This window comes from Agelaius phoeniceus, chromosome 21 (genome assembly GCF_051311805.1).
Source record: "Agelaius phoeniceus isolate bAgePho1 chromosome 21, bAgePho1.hap1, whole genome shotgun sequence".
NCBI classification, from domain to species: Eukaryota; Metazoa; Chordata; class Aves; order Passeriformes; family Icteridae; genus Agelaius; species Agelaius phoeniceus.
In genome coordinates, this window is record NC_135285.1 from 770099 (window position 1) to 789376 (window position 19278).

General features: G+C 50.1%; 1 protein-coding gene across 8 annotated transcripts in view; it reads right to left on the reverse strand.

Moving 5' to 3' along the window:
* EXD3 (exonuclease 3'-5' domain containing 3) overlaps positions 1-19278 on the reverse strand; it is a 253033-nt gene that overhangs the window by 189347 nt on the left and 44408 nt on the right. For all 8 annotated transcript variants that reach the window (XM_077189000.1, XM_077189002.1, XM_077188996.1 and 5 more), the window contains one exon: positions 8092-8204. In XM_077189000.1, the coding sequence (XP_077045115.1) occupies positions 8092-8128 (37 nt within the window). In that variant the 5' untranslated portion in view covers positions 8129-8204. The remainder of the gene's footprint in view (positions 1-8091; positions 8205-19278) is intronic.

The following is a 19278-nucleotide window of genomic DNA, read 5'->3' on the forward strand; positions in this document are numbered from 1 at the left end:
CAAAGGCTGAGACAAAGCCTAGTGGTTGGATGAAAGAGCGTGGAACGAAGGCAGGGCCCAGCCAAGCCAAACAAAGTTTTCCTTGAGTGATTACATCTGCTGGAGAGTCCCCAGCTTGCACTCTCCTTGCTGAGAAATTCTTTTAATTGTGTCTAGGACATTTTAAAAATCCCAAGAAAAGCTCCTCTGTAATTGTTGGAGCTCTGAACTGTGTGAACTTTTGTCGTGCTGAATCGCTGCAAACCTCTGCCACTGAAGCAGGGCTTTGCTGAGGGAGAGCCCTGGGGAGGGAAAACTGGTCATAAATCTCCATTTCTTTTTTCCCAAGGAAAAACAAACAATTTAGACAAATTCTTCTCCCTCCCAGTGTCTGTATAGCTCAGTGCAAAGTGCATCCAGCAGAAAATGAAAAGAGATCCGTTCTCAGATTAGCCAAAATTAAGTAAGGTTAAAGGAGCAATGTGTAGAGCCAAAGCCTACAGCTCTGTGAAATGGGCACCTCCCAGGGGGCAGCAGGGATGGTGGATCTTCCACAGCCACCAGAGCCACTCAGTGCTGGCAGAGGAACGAGGGGAGCAGTGGGGCAGGAGTGCATGGCCAGCACCTGCACCACACAGCACCACAAGGTGCCATGGGCAAGTCCTGGCAGACATGAAAATCAAAACTTGTGGGCCAGAAAGACAGAGAAATATTAAATAATCATCAGGAGCTGTGATCTTGCCTTCATCAGACACACTTCAGGTGTTACCTGAATGCCACTGCTCTGGGCTTTCTGTCACAGGTCCAAATCCCTTGTCTGTGGCAAACCTCCCTCATCTTCAGGCTTGTTTTCACAGCATTAATTTCCCTCCCCCCTCACTGTGATAACCAGAAATGCCAGAGAGTTGACAGGCTCCAAGCACCTCATTTTTCTCCTTCAGAACCTACACATCTGCCTGCATGCTCAGGTCACTGAGTATTTGTGTTTGCCACATGTGAGGGACAGTCACTGGAAGCCACTCCAAAGGCAAGGCTCAGTGTCAAAGATAAAAAGAACAAGGTGGGTGAGCTGCCTCCTCTGGCCATAGACTGACAGCCACCGTGCCACAGGGTGGGGTACCCTGGTAAGGAGGGAACACCAACACGTTTGTGCCCCTAAAACAGCCACCCAAAGGTGGGCTTGGCATCTGCACGTTTCCTCAAGCACTCTGAATAAATACCTGCCTGTATCACACCACCTGCCTGGTGCCAAGACATTCTACTTAGGACATGAGCTGTCCAAAAGCAAAGTGACTCATTCTCATTAGAATCACAGAATCCCCTGAGCTGGGAGGGACCCACCAGGATCCCCCAGCCCAGCCCCTGTCCCTGCCCAGAGCCCCCAGCAACCCCAGCCTGGGCATCCCTGGCAGCGCTGCCCAAAGGCTCCTGGAGCTCTGGCAGCCTCGGGGCCGTGCCCATTCCCTGGGGAGCCTGGGCAGTGCCAGCACCCTCTGGGGGAAGAACCTTGCCCTGAGCTCCAGCCTGAGCTGCCCTGGCCCAGCCCCAGCCGTGCCCTGGCTCCTGTCCCTGTCACAGAGCAGACATTGGTGCTGTCCCTCTGCTTCACCTCCACAGAAAATGAACTTGGCCAAAACACAGATCTGCTCTTGCCAGGACAGGGAATTGACCCAAGTCAGGGAAGGCTCCAAGGTACCAGCACAGGAGCAAAGAGATGACCTGTGCCAGGACTGGGTGCAAGGGCAGGAGCAAGACCTTTCTCTTGCAGCTGTGATTCAGCTGTTTGATCAGTCAGCACTTCCACTTGCTCCATTCTGCCAGAACACACACCTTTCCTTATCATCCAGAACTCACAGTACTGACTGCACACCAGGTAGTCACACCTATCCTTCAGTGACCTGAAGGTTTTATGTGCTCTGCCATGCAGAAGACAAGACTCCAACTGAAGGCAAACTCACACACCAGCCCCAGGACAGGATTTCTCAGCTTGCTGCTCACAGGGGGGCTGTGAGCTGGTCAGCACCCTGAGCCCCTGGAGCAGTCACCAGCACTGCCAAAGGATATCAGTGCACAGGTTCATGTCAGCATCATCCAGATTTTTTTTTTAAACAGTATGCCTGATAGAAACTTTAAAACTGTATTTGTAATTTTAGAACAGAATTTATCCTTATGATAGGCAGCCTTTCCAGGCAGAACTACCTCCTCTGCTCCCAGACCCTGCATTTCAGAAAGCAGAGCACAGCTAGGATCATGCCATGTAGAAAGAACAGCTCAGTGTCTGTTGAACACCTCAACAAGGCTGAAGGAAGCCTCAATGGAGAGAAACACCAGATGTGGCTGAGGGAAGGGGGACAGTCAGACCAGGTGGAAGCTCAAAGACACAGAGCCTGATCAGGGCCTGTGAGCAAAGGGACCAGTGTCTCTCTAGGCCCCAGGTACAGGGAACAGTTTGAGGGCCAAGGAGCACCATCTGAGAACATCCACTGCAATAATCCCAGTCCTCAAAACTATGGAGGGTTCCCTGAAAACCTCCAGTTTGCTGGGGAGGAGGTTGGGATTTTGTTTTATGCTTATTTGCCTCTTGTTTCTGTCCTGGTAGATAATGTTCATTTCCAGTAACTGTTGACCAAAGTGGAAAAGAAGGATTTAACAATAAAGTGCAAGAGTCCATCACAAGTTATGGCGACCCATGTGCTCTTATGAAACAATAACACACCAACATAAAATAAATCAGTGCCTTTTAATTTAACAATGTAAATTGCCCTCCCACCTGCTGTGACTCTCCATAAGGAGAAAAAGCTGGCAGTGTATTTACCAAGCTGTCTATCCCAGTCCCATTCTGCACTGGCCTCCTGCCCTGGGGTTAGACTGTAGGACTCTGTCATCTCTTGCACTCGTATGACCTAAGAAAGGGAATGTGGCCTTTTTCCCACAAGCCCAGAGTGAGAACATCATAAAAGCTGAACTTTAGCCCCCTTTTTGGGCAGGCAGCACAATAGCAAGGAGGATGCTGTTACTCCCCAGAGGCTCTGCTGCTGAAAAACATCACCAAGCTCAAGTAAAAGGTCAGTAGTTAGGATTGCATCTCTTGTTTTCTTCAGTTTTCCTCCTCCGTCAAAGGCAGTTCAACATTCTTTGCACACCCCCCTCCCTCCTTCTGAGAAATGCAGGAAGGAAGTGCTTGCAAAATAGTTTAATTTAAAAGAAGGCACAATCACACACAGCAAACCCTGGTGCAGGCTCTGAGCAGGACATGTCCACTGCTCCCCGTTCCCACTGCAGCACAAACGAGTCCCTCCCTGCTCACACACCCGGGCAGGGCTGTGCTCCTGCACCTGGGCTGCAGAGCTGTGGTTATGTGCTGCAGGCAGCCCCTGCTGCCCCAGAGCACACAGCACATCTGCCCAGGAGCCAGGGCTGCCCTGCAGCCTCCCAGGGCACTGCATGGTACCAGGCACCGAGTGGTCCTGGGCTGCAGGACAGTGTCACCTCCTGTCTCTCTCATAACTAGTGCTTGTTGGATTTCACAGGATGTTCTTCCACCAAGGCTTGTTACCTGAACCTTGCTAGGGTTTGGGAAGGTATTTGGGACAGTTGGATTTAACTTGACCCTTTTCTTCACTAGATTTATGTGAAAGAACCAGAGTGGGTGGAAGCAGCTGTTATACTCCATGCCTTTTTGCAAAGAGGAATGTAGAGACCAGCAGGCAATTCCTGGAAAACTCCTTCATTATCTATCAGTTTCTGCTGTATGACCACATATCCAATCTAAACATCATTCTTCCCAGGCACACTGTTTTTGTATCTCTGGGCAAACAGCACTTACTATCACAAGCCTATTTCTTTGTCTTTTCCAAGACTCTGGTAATCCCAAGACTTCCCTTGAGCCATGAACCACAAGAGCCACATGTCAGGACAGGCTGACAGTCCCTGCCTGCTCTCCCTTCTTTGAGAATTCCCAGTCCTTCCAGCCCAGTGTCCTGACACAACCCCCTCAGTGCCTGTTTCAGGGTGCCACGTTCCCCTCACTGCTTATGGGTTCATCTCCAGCTGGCATCCTTGGACTTCATGGGACACTGCCAACAAACCAGTCCTGTCTCTTCTTTAACCCGTTGCTGTCACAGGGCATCATTAGGTTAATGAAATAACAACGAGATCAAGGCATGAAGGACCTGAGCAGAATCACACCCAGGACCACTTGAGTGGTGCCTCCTTCCAAACAGGATGCCCAGGACAACCAAACACAAAATCAGTTATTTTCTAGAAGGACATTTCAAAATGCTGCATGCAGTTAACATGAGCACTTTGCTGTGTACAGTCACACAGCTTCACAAAGGGGAAGATTAATGCTCTCCCAAACAGGGAAATGAGAGTACCCAATGCCACCAGCTGGGGACTGGGGGGCTGCAGCAGGACCTGAAACCAGGCTGCTGAGTCTGGCTTTTTTTATTTTAAAGTTGACAGCTTCAACTTCCAGCATCTACACCCAGCACTGAGCATGGGGAAACATGCTGTTCTCCAGCTCTAGGCCAGATGGGTAAATTTTTTGGGTTAATGTTTTCATAACCATGCAGCCAGGGCTGCTGTTTATTATCCATCCCATTCCCAGGAACTTCTTACCTTCTTTACTTTTTCACTTGCTGTTGCTTATGTGCATTTCTGATGGATTTAAAAATAACTGTTTGCACTGCAGAAATATCTTCAGCTTTAAAATAAGGGTTCCATAATCCTGTATTCTTTATAGACCTTAAATAAAAAATTATTTCTGTCCTGCAGAGTGTTGTAGAGGCATTTAAGGAGATTACTGCCCACACCATGCCTGCTGCAAGCCCAGACAAAGGACAATAAAGTGAAACAGAGGAGAAGGAATGAAAGAACCCCAGAAAGGCACATTTGGCTGGCAGAGGAGGTGCTCCTGCAGGTAGTCAGCACAGAGCCTGACCACTCCTTCAGTGAAAAAAAAATTTCTAATATCTAATCTGAACCTCCCCTGTTGCAACTAAGGTCATTTCCTTTTGTCCTGTCCCCTGGCACAGGGCAAAAGAGACCAAACCACCACCTCACTACAAACTCCCTTCAGGTACTTGTAGGGAGAAATTCCTAGCTCAAGGTTTGTGAGGATACTAAAGCCATACTGAAAAGTATAAATCCAAAGAGTTGGTTTAAGGAATGGTTAAAAACGGGTTACAGAGCAGATAGATCTGAAAATATGACCTAAATATTGTAATGCAGCATTTAAACAAAAGCAGTGATACAGGGAAAAAGATCCCAATTCAGTTCTGAGCCTCTTCTTGGAGAGAACCCTACTCAAAGGTGATCCAGTCAAAGGTGAGGCCCGCACCTGACTTGGTTCCTCCTTCCTTAAGGCATCACAGATGGCTTTGCCTCAGCACTGCCCTGAAGAGCTCACAGAAAGCTCTGCCTCATCCCAGCACCCACAGTGACCCACACATCACCTGGGCTGCTCTGCACCCCAGAGCATCCCCAGCACCTCCTTGGCCCCAGGCCCCACCACCTGCCAGCACAGCAGCTCCTCAGCAAACATCAGCCCTTTGCCTCCCTTCCTCCCTTTCTCATTTGTTGACATGCTTCTTTGAAGGGGAACTTTGATTATTAAGATGCTTAATGATAAAGGGAAGGGCAGCCAATGTGCAGTGCCTGCTGCCAGGCCCAGCCCCAGAGGAGCTGGCTGGTGCTGGGCTGCAGGGCTGTGTCCCCAGGCTGTGTCCCCAGGCTGTGTCCCCACTTTCTCTCCCCAGGCCCTGTCCCCAGGCCCTGCTCCCAGGCTGTGTCCCCAGGCTGTGTCCCCACTCTCTCTCCCCAGGCCCTGTCCCCACTCTCTCTCCCAGGCTGTGTCCCCAGGCCCTGTCCCCACTCTCTCTCCCCAGGCCCTGTCCCCAGGCCCTGTCCCCACTCTCTCTCCCCAGGCCGTGTCCCCACTCTCTCTCCCCAGGCCCTGTCCCCAGGCCCTGTCCCCACTCTCTCTCCCCAGGCCCTGTCCCCAGGCCCTGCTCCCAGGCTGTGTCCCCAGGCCCTGTCCCCACTCTCTCTCCCCAGGCCCTGTCCCCAGGCCCTGTCCCCAGGCTGGGCCCCCAGGCCCTGTCCCCACTCTCTCTCCCCAGGTCCTGTCCCCAGGCCCTGTCCCCAGGCTGTGTCCCCAGGCCCTGTCCCCACTCTCTCTCCCCAGGCCCTGCTCCCAGGCTCTCTCCCCAGGCTGTGCCCCCAGTCTTTCTCCCCAGTCTCTCTCCCCAGCCCCTGTCCCCAGGCCCTGTTCCCGGTGTTTATCCCGCGGTGTTTTCCCCTCGTTAGCAATTGTTTGGCGGTTGCTGATGGATGGTGCTAAGGGCTGTGTCTGGAAACGCTCCCCAGCCCTCAGGAAGCTCAGGGGGCCTTTGCCAGTACTTCCTTCCTGCATATAAGGGGACGACAGAATGGGAAAAACCTTGGCTGTCTCTCGCCCTGAGAAAAGGTCTCCCCTTCCAGCTGGATTACAGTAACAGTATTTTAATCTTTCACAAGATTATAATATCCTTCCTCTCTAAGTATAGCTCCAGTGGCAGCTCGGAGAATGACATGAACCAACAATGTAAAACTCAATAGGTGGTGCTGGAAGCTGAACAAATGGAGGTCCAGATTGGAAGATCCCTATCCTCAGTCAGGATGTAAATCACCAGTGATCACACCTGTCTAACTCAGGACTTGACTCCAAGAGCAATCAGGACTAAGCACTTCAGCAGGAGGTGTAAAATGTACATGAGTGATACATGGAAAATTAGTCCCTCCAGACAGATTCATTCCTGTGCCTGTTTTAGAGAGTGGATCTAAACTCAAACCACAACATTTATTACACCTACAAAAAAGAAGGCTGCAATGAGCAATCTGTGAATATTCTGACCAGACACTTCTCACAAGCACCCAGGATGTGTTATAGAGACTTGAATGTCTTTTTCCCCAAACCCAGCCTCTAGGTTCTTCTGTGGATGATTCATGAATCTCCATGACATCCTGATGTGTCATCATCACCTGTTCACAGTAATAAAATACGTGCTGAGTATTAGAGAATAGATATTTCATGCTACCACAGGAATTTTCCTAAATTTTCCATTTTTGAGCCCCAGATTCAAACCCATGACAATGGCAAGGGTGTTAGTGTAGGCAGATGATCAGAACCCCAAATTGCTCTGCCCCAGCCATGTGGCCTGGGACAGCCAGAGCAGGGGACATGGGTGGTGGCTCTGAGGACCCCTCTCCTGCAGGCCCAGCAAGGGGAGATCCCAGCAATCCCCTCATTTGTCTGGGCAAGTTTGCCCAAGCGAGTCTGTAAAAGCAAGAAAGAAATTCTCAGGACTCAACAACAAAAGAAAACTCCCCCAACCTGTGAGCAGACAGCTCTCCTAACAGCCTCTATTTCTGACAAAGGCCTCAGACAAAAAGACTTCACCCATGAACAAAGGTTGGGGAACAATGGGAACTGTCAAAAAATAGCCCTCACGTCAGAGCTAAGAATGCCCCTTGACACTTCCAAAAAAGCCCAGGCTGAGCAGAGCCTGGGAGGCTGCAGGCACAGTCCCTGGCATCCGCCTCTCCCAGCACAAACTGCCAGCAGCACTCCGTGAGGCTGAGCTCCCACAGCCAAAGTTGGGGATGGAAGAAGAGAGCAAATTATGGCAGGTCTGAGCCAGAAGTAACAAATTCCTGTCTATCCAAGCTCTCCAGCAGGGACCCTGACCCTCAGACTTGATGGGACATACCTGACAATGGTGTGTGCACATCTTCCCTTACTGCAAAGGGTAACCAATTACCAATGCAATTAATGAGAAAACTAAGTTATGGCAAATAGCAGAATGAATTGTCTAACACAGTAATAAAACCCCTGTGTTCTAAACTGGTGAGAACTTCCAGAAAAAATTGCTAGAAAAATTTTCAACCTGGACTAGAATTCTAAGAATGCTGATATTCAGATGTGGACAGGAAACCTCAAAGATCCAATAATCTTTATGGCATGCAATTTGGCATTGATTCACATGTTTTGCTTTATTTGTGACTCAGCATTCTTCTCCAACAGCAGTAAGAAAATAAATGGAAAGCAAATAATGCTGAATGAAAACTCACCCGTGGGCTGATCACTTGAGTAACTGTCCTGATTCATCCTCCCAAAGGTGGCACCAGATCAGGATGCTGAGGCTGGAGGTCTAAACTCAGAGATGCAGCCCAAGCTCCTGTTTCTGGAAAGAAAATGTAGAGGGATTTTACTGTCAAACTGTAGGAACTTCACTCTGTGTGAGAAAGATAATATCTTGTGTGTGGTCTCTTGTCCTTGAATTTAGCAGGAGAGTGGAGAACCTACATGCATGTACAACATGGTGTAGGAGCCATAGGACATGTGCCAGAAGATCAGAGAATGCAATGGGAAACTGAATTGAGTCAACCAAGAAGCCCTGGAAAGTGGCATCTGAGAGCCCATGGAAGGTAAAACAACATGGAGTTAAAAACACAGCTAGGTTCCTGGAATAAGCTGAGTTCCAGATTTGAACTGCACAAACAGGAGTTTGGCGCTTCACTTGAGTAGCCAAACAAAACTGCACAGGGTGAAGAGTTGGACTTGGTGATCCTGAGGTCCTTTCCAACTCAGCCAATTCTATGACTCTATGCAAACCCCAGACCTACCTTACCCCAATCTGGACGAACAGGCTATGTGAAAGTGTGTTTTTGCCACAGCTACACAGCTCCTCCTCTTTGTTTGCTTGCCCTTCCACTCATCATCACATCTTGACTGTGGTAGATTTGGCAACAGAACCCCTGTCTCCCAAATCCCAGTCCAGTGCCTTAACCACCACATCCTTCCTGCTGAATCACACTGCAGGATTGTTTACAAGGAAGGAAATTCCCCCTCGAGAGCACTCACTCTGAGTGTGCTGGTGGAACACAAATGCTTAGAAAAACACAAACAGAGAGGCAATAACAACAAGTGATTGAAGTCCCTGTGCTGGCTGGAGGCACAGCAGCACCTTGGGTTTGTTGTGGAGCAGTGGAAGTGAGGCCCCAGGGAGCAGGACACGACACAGAACAAGCAGTGCATCCAGATGGCTCCCAGGAACAGCCTCCTGCTCTCCACAGATGATCTGTGACTCTGGAAGTCTCTTCCCCACGTTTAACATGAGGTGTATGTCACTCAGGGCCATTCAAAAGGTTTGGATTCTCAGCAGACAGTGGGAGGCTCACCTTTGGGAGCAAACCTGCCAAGTGCAAGCAGCTGTGGATATGATCCAGAGGGTCAGAATTAACCTCAACATGTTGTGCAACCAAAGGGCCTCACTTTCTTTAAAGTCTTTACCTCCAAACTAAAAAAAAAAAACCAAAAAAAACCCAACTACGTGTGTATGAGGGGAAGATACCAAAAATGGAACAAATATGTTTTAGCCTAAACACACTTTGCCCCATTTGTCTCCTAGAAAACAAAAAGGGCTGTAATTCATCCATGATCTGTCAAAAAACACAAACCCACTGAAATGGCAGATTCATGGTCCAGGACTCTGAAGAATTTGGCTCTGCTCAGCAGTTGGTCAAAGGGGAAGAATTTCCCCACTCACAAGCAGTGGCTTTCAGGTTGTGTCCCACAGGACCCCACCACAGTAATCAACAAACACAGGCTTAGGCAGATGGCAGAGCTTGGACTGGATCTCAGGACACCCCCTTCAAATATCAATGTATGGGAATCCCAGCAGGACCTGAGGACTCCTGGGGGACAGGGAACCAAAGCTTCCCTCTCAGCAGCATGCTGGGGTCACACCCAAATCCAGAGCAGCTCAAACAAGCCCCAAGATGGGGCTTCTACTACAGTAGAAGTTTCTCACCAGAAGACACTTTGAGGCACTTCAATTCCTTTGAACAGTAAAAAAAGTCACAATTTTTCCTCAGGGCTTCTTCTGACCTTGACATGATCTGAAATCGCTCAAGCCTCACTTTTTGACATCATATGAGAATAATTCAGGAATTAACATTAAATGTAATCCCATTGTTCTCCATTCAAATGGCTATTCTCTCATTCCTTGTCTGCTATTTTTGGGGTCAGGATCCAGTTTGTAGCTTTTTCCATTAGGTCTAAATCAAGTGTGTCCAGAGGGAGAAGATAACTGCACAGTCCTGCAGGATGAGGCAGTGGTCAGTGTGCAGGGGTGGGTGATGGCACACAAGAAGGCAATTGCTGACATGAGTGTCTCCTGCTTAGTTCAAACAATTCCCAGTATGGAAACCCAGCATGGAGCAGCCAGAGGAAAAGGCCAAAGGAAAAGGCAAAGAGCTGCCAAGCTGCTTCTCCAAGGACTGCCGGCTTTTCTCCACAGCAGGTGTGGTCACTGTCGAGCTCTTGATTTGTGATGCCGAGTTCATGGCTGGTGCCATGCAGGACTTGGTTTGTATTGCAGCCAGGAAAGATAAGGGTGCACACAGTCAGCCTGATAACACTGAGCTGAGGCATGAAGGTGGATGGATGGATGGATGGATGGATGGATGGATGGATGGATGGATGGATGGATGGATGAAGGATGGATGGATGAATGGATGGATGGAGGATGGATGGAGGATGGATGGATGGAGGATGGATGGAGGATGGATGGATGATGGATGGATGGATGGATTGATGGATGGATGGATGATGGATGGATGGAGGATGGATGGATGGATGGATGGATGGATGGATGGATGGATGGATGGATGGATTGATGATGGATGGATGGATGGATGGATGGATGGATGGATGGATGGATGGATGAAAGGATGGATAGATGAAAGGATGGATGATGGATGGATGGATGATGGATGGATGATGGATCGATGATGGACAGATGGATGGATGGATGGACAGTGTCTGACACCTGCCCTGCTTGCAACTGCCCCAGGGGCAAAGCAACCCCCAGGTGGATGGAGACAGTGTGAACAGAACTCCCATTCTGCTTTCTCAGTAACAGCTGAGGCCACAGCCACTGCCAGACAGGGAACTGGGGGCCACTGGTTTCCTTCTGAGTGATTTCAGTTCAAGCAGGGCCATTGCTGGGCTGGAGTGAACAAGGTGCTCCTGACCCATGCTGGGAAAAGCAGGAAGTCTCCCTCCTGAGAGTCTGTTCACTTCCATGGGATCAGTTCTGGGTTGGTATCTCAAGTTCTGCCAGAGCTGGTGCTTCCCTTAATGCTCAAAAACATGGTGAAGTGACCATATAAAAAAATCTTACCTCTTCTCAGAAAACGTCCCCACAAAAAAAGAAGGTTTCTATTCTGCCTGGGTATGGGAAATATTTGAAAAGTGAAGTGAGAGTCACTTAAATCTTTAGAAACAAGAAAACAAACACTGCAAAGCAGTAATTATTTGTAGGTGTCTTCATACGGGGATTTTGAAGCCTATTTCACAATTTTACAAGCTTCCTTTTATTGCCTTGGTGTGTTACAGAACATACAGGCATACACAGCTTAAAAAGATATCACAGAATCCCCTGAGCTGGGAGGGACCCACCAGGATCCCCCAGCCCAGCCCCTGTCCCTGCCCAGAGCCCCCAGCAACCCCAGCCTGGGCATCCCTGGCAGCGCTGCCCAAAGGCTCCTGGAGCTCTGGCAGCCTCGGGGCCGTGCCCATTCCCTGGGGAGCCTGGGCAGTGCCAGCACCCTCTGGGGGAAGAACCTTGCCCTGAGCTCCAGCCTGAGCTGCCCTGGCCCAGCCCCAGCCGTGCCCTGGCTCCTGGCCCTGTCCCAGAGCAGAGACTGGAGCTGCCCCTTGGAGGAAGCTGCACATTGCCCTGAAGTTTCCACTGTCATGGACCCCTCCCCAGAAAAAAACATGAGTTAGGAGATGGGAGAAGGAGCTGTAGTTCTAGGAGTGCCTGCAAAAGCATCCTTTGAAGATCATGGGTGCCTTTTCATTGGCTTTTACAGACTTTGGATTCTGTACTCAAATGCAGTTTAGCTTCAATTTAGCTCCCATCAGCTACAAACCCAGCATTCATTCTTCACGAACTTCATACAAGCTTCATTCTTCACAATGTCACAGCTAAGCTACACCATTCAAAATCTCTGCTTAAATTCTGGCATCTCAGGCTGCAGTGTGTCACAAATGACCTGCCTCCCAAGCCCTTTCACAAGCTGTGTCTGTAGCATATGTTCTTTCAGAGTGGGCAGAACTGATGAAGAGGCTGCAGCCTCTCTGCACCTCAGGTTGAAATGCAAATTGCAGTTCCACCTAATTTTACAGACTTCCCATTATCACATAAATCTTTAACTACTCAGAAGTGGAAACTTCACTTTGCTGTGATAAGGATATAGAAAAAAAACCACTGACACAAGCAAGAAATAAAAAAGAAAATTCAAACCAGGCAGTGTTCAACCAGTGCAGGCCATGACTCTGGGCCTGTGTGAAGAACCCCAGGCTATGTTCCCTCTCCTCCAGGGCCCTGAAACCAGCAGGGGTCCACGAGCTCCTATCTGGACAGGGCTGCTCAGGACCACCAGGACCACTGGCACTGCAGAAGCAGAGGGGCCAGGACACAACCCTGCCTCCTGTATAAATTCATTTGATTGGAGCTTATTCTAAGGAGATCGCTTCACTTGAATGGAATATTTTTTCAATGATTATTGACTTTTGATAATTTATGGGAGTAATTTAATAATTTCCCAGAATTCATGCCATAATAAGATGCGTTGGAAGTGCTGAAGTTTCAAATCAGAACACTCATGGCAGAAGCCAGCAGAGCCACACTGCTCCAGAGAACACCCTCTACCTCATTAGCTCGGACATTAAAACTGGAAAGCAGCTGACAAAGCATCAACAGATGTCTGTCAAAGTCTGTTGGATTTTCAAGGCTGTTCCCTCAGCATGGTGAAGCCCGCCAGCTTGACAGGAATGTATTTTTTATGGAATTCCTGTCCAAGTTCCTAACATCAATAAGCAAATTGTTGTGACCTCAGGGCATAAGTATAACCTGAACTCCTGGAGGAAGCCCTGGATACCAAAGAATGTATCTCCCTGCATGCCTGGAGAGTTCCACGACCCAGCTCTCCCTGCTCATTTCACTCTTCTTACCCATCAATCACCTCCAGCCACTGGGAAAGCGAACTCTGGACACAACCAGCACACCCGGAGTGGCTCCAGGCAGCGCTGCCAGGACGGTGCTGCCGCTGGGGTGGCTCAGCCCATGCGCCGCAGCCCAGGAGGCTCGGCGAGCTCGGGCTCAGGTGCGCTCCCCGGAGCATTCCCCGTGCGTTCCGGAGCTTCCCGCGCATTCCTCGTGCATTCCCCGTGCACTCCCCATGTACTCCCCGTGCGCTCCCCGGTGCATTCCCCGTGCGCTCCCCGGTGCATTCCCCGTGCGCTCCCCGGTGCATTCCCCGTGCGCTCCCCGTGCATTCCCCACGTACTCCCCGTGTGCTCCCCGTGCATTGCCCTTGTGCTCCCCATGTGCTCCCCGGTGCATTCCCCATGCGCTCCCCGGTGCATTCCCCGTGCGCTCCCCGTGCATTCCCCGTGTGCTCCCCGTGCATTCCCCGTGCGCTCCCCGTGCATTCCCCATGTACTCCCCGTGTGCTCCCCGTGCATTGCCCGTGTGCTCCCCATGTGCTCCCCGGTGCATTCCCCGTGCGCTCCCCGTGCATTCCCCGTGCGCTCCCCGTGCATTCCCCATGTACTCCCCGTGTGCTCCCCGTGCATTGCCCGTGTGCTCCCCATGTGCTCCCCGGTGCATTCCCCGTGCGCTCCCCGTGCATTCCCCATGTGCTCCCCGGTGCACTCCCCACGTACTCCCCGTGTGCTCCCCGTGCATTCCCCGTGCGATCCCCGGTGCATTCCCCGTGCGCTCCCCGTGCATTCCCCGTGTGCTCCCCATGTGCTCCCCGTGCATTCCCCGTGCATTGCCCGTGTGCTCCCCATGTGCTCCCCGTGCATTCCCCGTGCATTGCCCGTGTGCTCCCCATGTGCTCCCCGTGCATTCCCCGTGCGCTCCCCGTGCATTCCCCATGCGCTCCCCGTGCATTCCCCGTGTGCTCCCCGGTGCATTCCCTGTGTGCTCCCCGTGCGCTCCCCGTGCGCTCCCCGGTGCGCTCCCCGTGCACTCCCCGTGAGCGGAGCAGCCGCGGGGCTCTGGCACCCTCTGCTGACAAATCCGCGCGGGCCCGGGCTCCCTTTGCTGCGTTAGTAGCTCGGAGTTTAACAGGTTTTATCTGTCTACTCAGTTACTTCTGTAAAATTACACTGATCACAGCAGGCCCCTCTGCCCCGGGTTTGCTCTGGGAGCCGCACACAGCCCGCACAGGGACATGCCCTGCTCTCGTGTCTCCGGGCTCACCTAAACTCCTGGGTTGCCTAAAACCGCTGGGATTTATTGTCCTTTCCATCTCCCAGCACTACCCAGTTCCCTGCAGGCAGCATCGATCCTCTCCCCTATTTCTGAAAGTTTTGTACCTGGGAGGGGACCCCTCATCCACCTGAGGGAATCATCCCTGGAAGGGAACACACCTGCCAGTCCCACCCTCCTGATGCAAGATTCCCTCAGCAGTCTGCACACCACCCGTGTCACACAGCAGCTGTGACCCCTCCCTGTCCCTGAGCATGACACAGGAGCTGTGCCTGGCAGGGGGGCTTTGTGCCGCCCCCTCCACCAGGGCAACCTGGCACCAAGGAACGACAGGGAGGTGACCACACACACCTTGGTCACGTGCCTGATGTGTCCAACCCCCAGTGTGTCACACAGAGACAGCCCAAGGCGCTGGCTGTGACCAGGGACACCCACCCTGCTGAACCAAGGCACAGCGTCCTGACCCTGCTGTGCTGCACGGGAAGGCTCCCAGGGAATAATGAACACCAAGAACAGAAAATTCTGTGTGCAGGCAACAGTGAAACAGAAACCTGATAGTTGGGGATGTGTTAACTTCAGAGAATCATTTTCAGTCTTGTTATTGTCTGCATTTTTCCGATTCTTGCTTTTTCTGTAGGGAAGGCTGTGAGGAGGTGACAGCACACCCTGGGTAAGGCACAGAGAGCTCAGGTGCTGAACAGACCGGCAGTTTCTAGAACTATTTCAAACCCATGCAGGCCGTACTTAGCCTGTCAAAGGGTTTGCACTTCAGAAAAAAGAATCTCAAAGGATCATTTCACCTTCAAACCAGGATCTTAAACAAAAAACCAAAAAAAACCCAAGGAATAACTTTGGAAATAGGCAATTCAGGATTTCCACCAGAATCAAAGTGTAAACAAAAATTCTCAGCAAATAGAAAAATAGCTCAGTTGAAGACACTTCACAAATTTCACTCCAAATTTTGGCTACTACTGAAAACCACTATAATATAGAAAAATTTGGAAAACTTTAAAATGTCTGGGGATTAAATAATCAGGGTGATTGTAATAGTAACATGTAAATCCTTCTTATGAGATCCAGCAGAGTTACTTTAAATGCTGACAACTCAGTCTCTCTTGAGCTCTCTCACATTAGAAGAGCTTACTTGGCTTGTTTTTTTCCCGTCCTAGAACAGCTTTGTTAACACTGTGAGCACAACTCCTCTGAGGACTCAATGTAGGGCTTCAGCACTTCCCAAATAGAGCCAGGGCTGTTTCACTGTGAGTTCCTCAGACACTTTGCTCCCAGGACTTGGATTTCAAGTTTAGGCAGCAGTGTTAAGCCAGTATTACCAATATCTGTCCAGAGCTCTCTCATGGAGTGTTTGAACGTTCCCTCCTGGATCACTGAGGAAGCTTTATTATCCCTCATAAGCATATTCACTTTTTGTTTTTTTAAGCATGAAGCATCCTCTGGAGTCTGACGCTTATAAAAGGCTTGGCTGGACAGGCTCTGGCAGCAGTGGCCATGGCAGCTGCAGCCCTCGTGTCACCAGATGTTTGTCCCACCTTGCCCTGCCAGGAGAGCACAGCTGGCTGGGGCTCAGCTCGCAGTTCTGGCACATGAATGAGAACAGTGGCTGAAAGGGTTTGTACAAAAGCACAGGGGCTCTGGGCTGGCACACAGCAAGGTACGAATGTCCGAGTGCCACTGCTGGGCAGGGTCAGAGCAGTGACAGGGACACGGGCTGAGCTCACCTCTGGATGAATCCCACACCTTGGGGGGTGTCCCCAGGGATCACCCACAGACACTCTGCAGTCACATCCCCACTGCACAGGTTTGGTAAATTGAAGTAAATGCAATCACCTCCTGATTGACACATGCTCCAGCAAATTCTCAGGTGAAACAGAGAGAATTTAATGAATTGTGGCATTTACAGAAGAAGGGAGGAAGGAAGGTTTGTTTTTGATAAAAGTACCTTTTTTCTGCCTTCTTCTTTTTATTTATTTTTATTAGTGTTGAAGCTTTCCTTCTCCCCAGGGTTTTGCTTGAATACCTCCAGATGTAGATGTAACCCTAAACAAAAAAGCTTTTACAGGATGGATGAGTAATTTTAGAAATCTGCTAAATTTTCTCCATCCTGGTCTGTTTCTCTCCCTCTCTGCCTTTCGATTCACTCACAGGAGCTGAAGCTCCACTGTGTGTGTTTCTCCTTGATCACTTTCACTCTAGACCATGTCTAACCATGAATCAAAGCACAATAATCCAAGGATTTCCTCTCAAATCACCATTTCCTCTGTTTTCCCTGTTACTAGCAAATCCCTCAGATCCCAACTGTCTGCAGCTCCTCATCTTCCGCCCCGACCGGGAGCTCCTCAGCAGCCGGAGCAGAGCCAGGGCCCTGCAGCCTGCACAGCTCCCAGGCACCCTCAGGGCCATGGGCAGCTCCTTTGCTTCTCCCAAACACAGCTACTCTGCCTTGGAAACCCTGCCAGAATTCAGACCTTCCACAAGCTATTGGTGTTTTAATTTCCAGGTTCTTGTCATGTTTAACTCAGATCTCCTTTGGAGGTTTTTCTCCCTGAGATCTGATATACAGGGTCAACAACGAGCAGCTACTTGTTTTAATAACAACTTATTTCATTTCTGTTTGCCTTTTGCCCACATCACTGCCTATGAGTCCTCTCCTGTTCTGTAGGGAGTCTCCTCATTGCTGATGGCAGCAAGGACAGGAATGCTGAAGGACAGGGAGGGTGGAGAGGCAGGAGCTGCAGCACGATCGGCTGCAACATCTGGTGATGGCTGAACAGCTGCAGGAGATAGTGGCTTTGTTTGTGGCTGAAGATCCTGACTGCTACTTGGAATATAAATTAAGGGATGACCGATTGCTAGTCTGAAACCTTGACCAGTAGCTCTTGTTACAAGATCATGCCTTACAATGCATGGTGGCTTTGTTTCCCCACTCTCTGGAAAGAGCTCTGTCCTGGGCAATCCCACCTGCTGGCACCTGAGGGACTGACACCCACGCAATGTCCCTTTTCCCTCCTGTTCGTCCTGAAAAAGTTTCATTTCACTGGTCATCACCAGATGACCTCATGGTCAATTAAGGCTGCTTATCAAAGTCAATGAAGTCATTGTCAAGCACAAAGCCAGTACCTGCACCACACTCTCCTTGTACACTTCCTCACACTCACACCCACAGCAAGAGAAACAACATTCTGCTATAAAGCAGGAAGAGTGTCCAATCCCACAAGGTCAGGACAAAGCCAAGTCACATTATTCACCACACATTGTGCACTGACTTCTTATCTCTTCCCAAGCCATATCAGTATTATCTCCACCATGCCTGATAAGAAATTGCTTTCCAAACTCCTTCATGGGTAGTTGTTCCTCATGCTTTATGTCCTGAACAAGCTTAAAGACCTTCTAAGCTCAGATCTAGAGATCTTCTCTAAGCTTATTCAGGAGGTAAAGGGCCAGGGAGGCAGGTTCTGAAGGCAGTGTTGATTAGCCACCAGTGGGATTAACAAGATCACCTCTGGTGGCATAAAGGGCTTTTACAAGGGATGTTGGTTTGTAATCAAGTTTGTAGAAGATGATACTAAAGGAGGAAATAAGGAGAGTCTTGAAGGTGCAATTTTGTTCTCCTGGCAGCACTCCTGGAAGGCCAGCACAGAGAAACCACTCCTGAAGCTCCTGGGTAGGGAGCCAGGTTTTCCCACATGTCTGGAAGATGGGTCTCCAGCAGCCTCCTCCTTGCCCTTTGGTTCTCCTTACAGTGCACAAGCAAAGGCTTTACCCTGGAGCCTCCTCCTGCCTCACCCCCAACACTTGGGTCAGACTGGGGAACAGAGTCTCCAGTTCAAAGGCTCAGGTTAATTTTCACAAGTGTTTTGAGCAGTGACATGCACAGCCACTGTGAAACATCTGCTCAGATCAGGAGATCTCAGTAGCTACAGACGTCTCCACCGTCTTCAGAAGATGAGAAAAATGTGGCCTTGCCCAGGTTTTGGACTGTTCCACATCCACAAACATTATTTACCTGAAAGGCATGTGTTTTGTCAGTATGATTTCTTATTAGCTGTAGTTAGAGCTGCAACAATCATGCTGTAATTTTTCAGAAAGTACTACAGTTTATGCATAGTTTTAACCACCTTTTGAAAAACCTTTAAGTAGTGATGAATTGACCCATAAAATAATACAAATGTCAGAAACAACATATTATTCTCCTTTAGGCATGGGCAGGGATATCTGATTTTTGGCTGCCAAATGATTTGGCATCTGAACAGCTGGCAACAAATTCAAAGTGAAACAGCAAAACTGTGGGCAACTGCTGGCAAGATTGGGATTCCTCCCCTTTGCATTTGGACATGAAATGCTATGTCTGTTCTGAGATGCTCTCATCTAATTCACTTGTTCACAGCACAGCAAGTCAGCTCCATCAAGATAGTTTGTGTCTGCACTGCTCTGCCACAAAGCCAAGAGCACCTCTGCTGTGAAGCACGACGAATGCACAAGTCCTCACTTGATCAAAGGAACCACTGGAGAGAGATCTCACCCTGTGGTTCTCTCCTGCCTCACTCCCCACTGGAGTCTGCAGATGCCTACCAGAAACTGCAGGAGCTGAAAAGCAAACCAAAGGGAGCCCTGGTGTCTCCTCTGGTATCAGCAGCCCAGCCAGCCCCACTGCTGGGGTGATGCTGGGTGACACCTGCTCGTGGTGGGCTCTGAAGGACCAGGATAGCACTTGCTGTTGTCAGCACATCTCAGCTGTATGAGAGATCAGCTCCTTGGGGTCCTCCCTAAGCCCCCAGCAGGCTGCATGGTGCACAGGGCCACCTAAAGACGGGATGGCAGCAGTGCTGGGTGCTCTGGATGCAGCCACAACACAAGGCTGTCCTGCTGCATCTCCTTGGCTCCCCACTGCTCACACCACATCTCTTTCATGGCCACACGCTGGCATGGAAGCCTTGACACCTGTATGAAC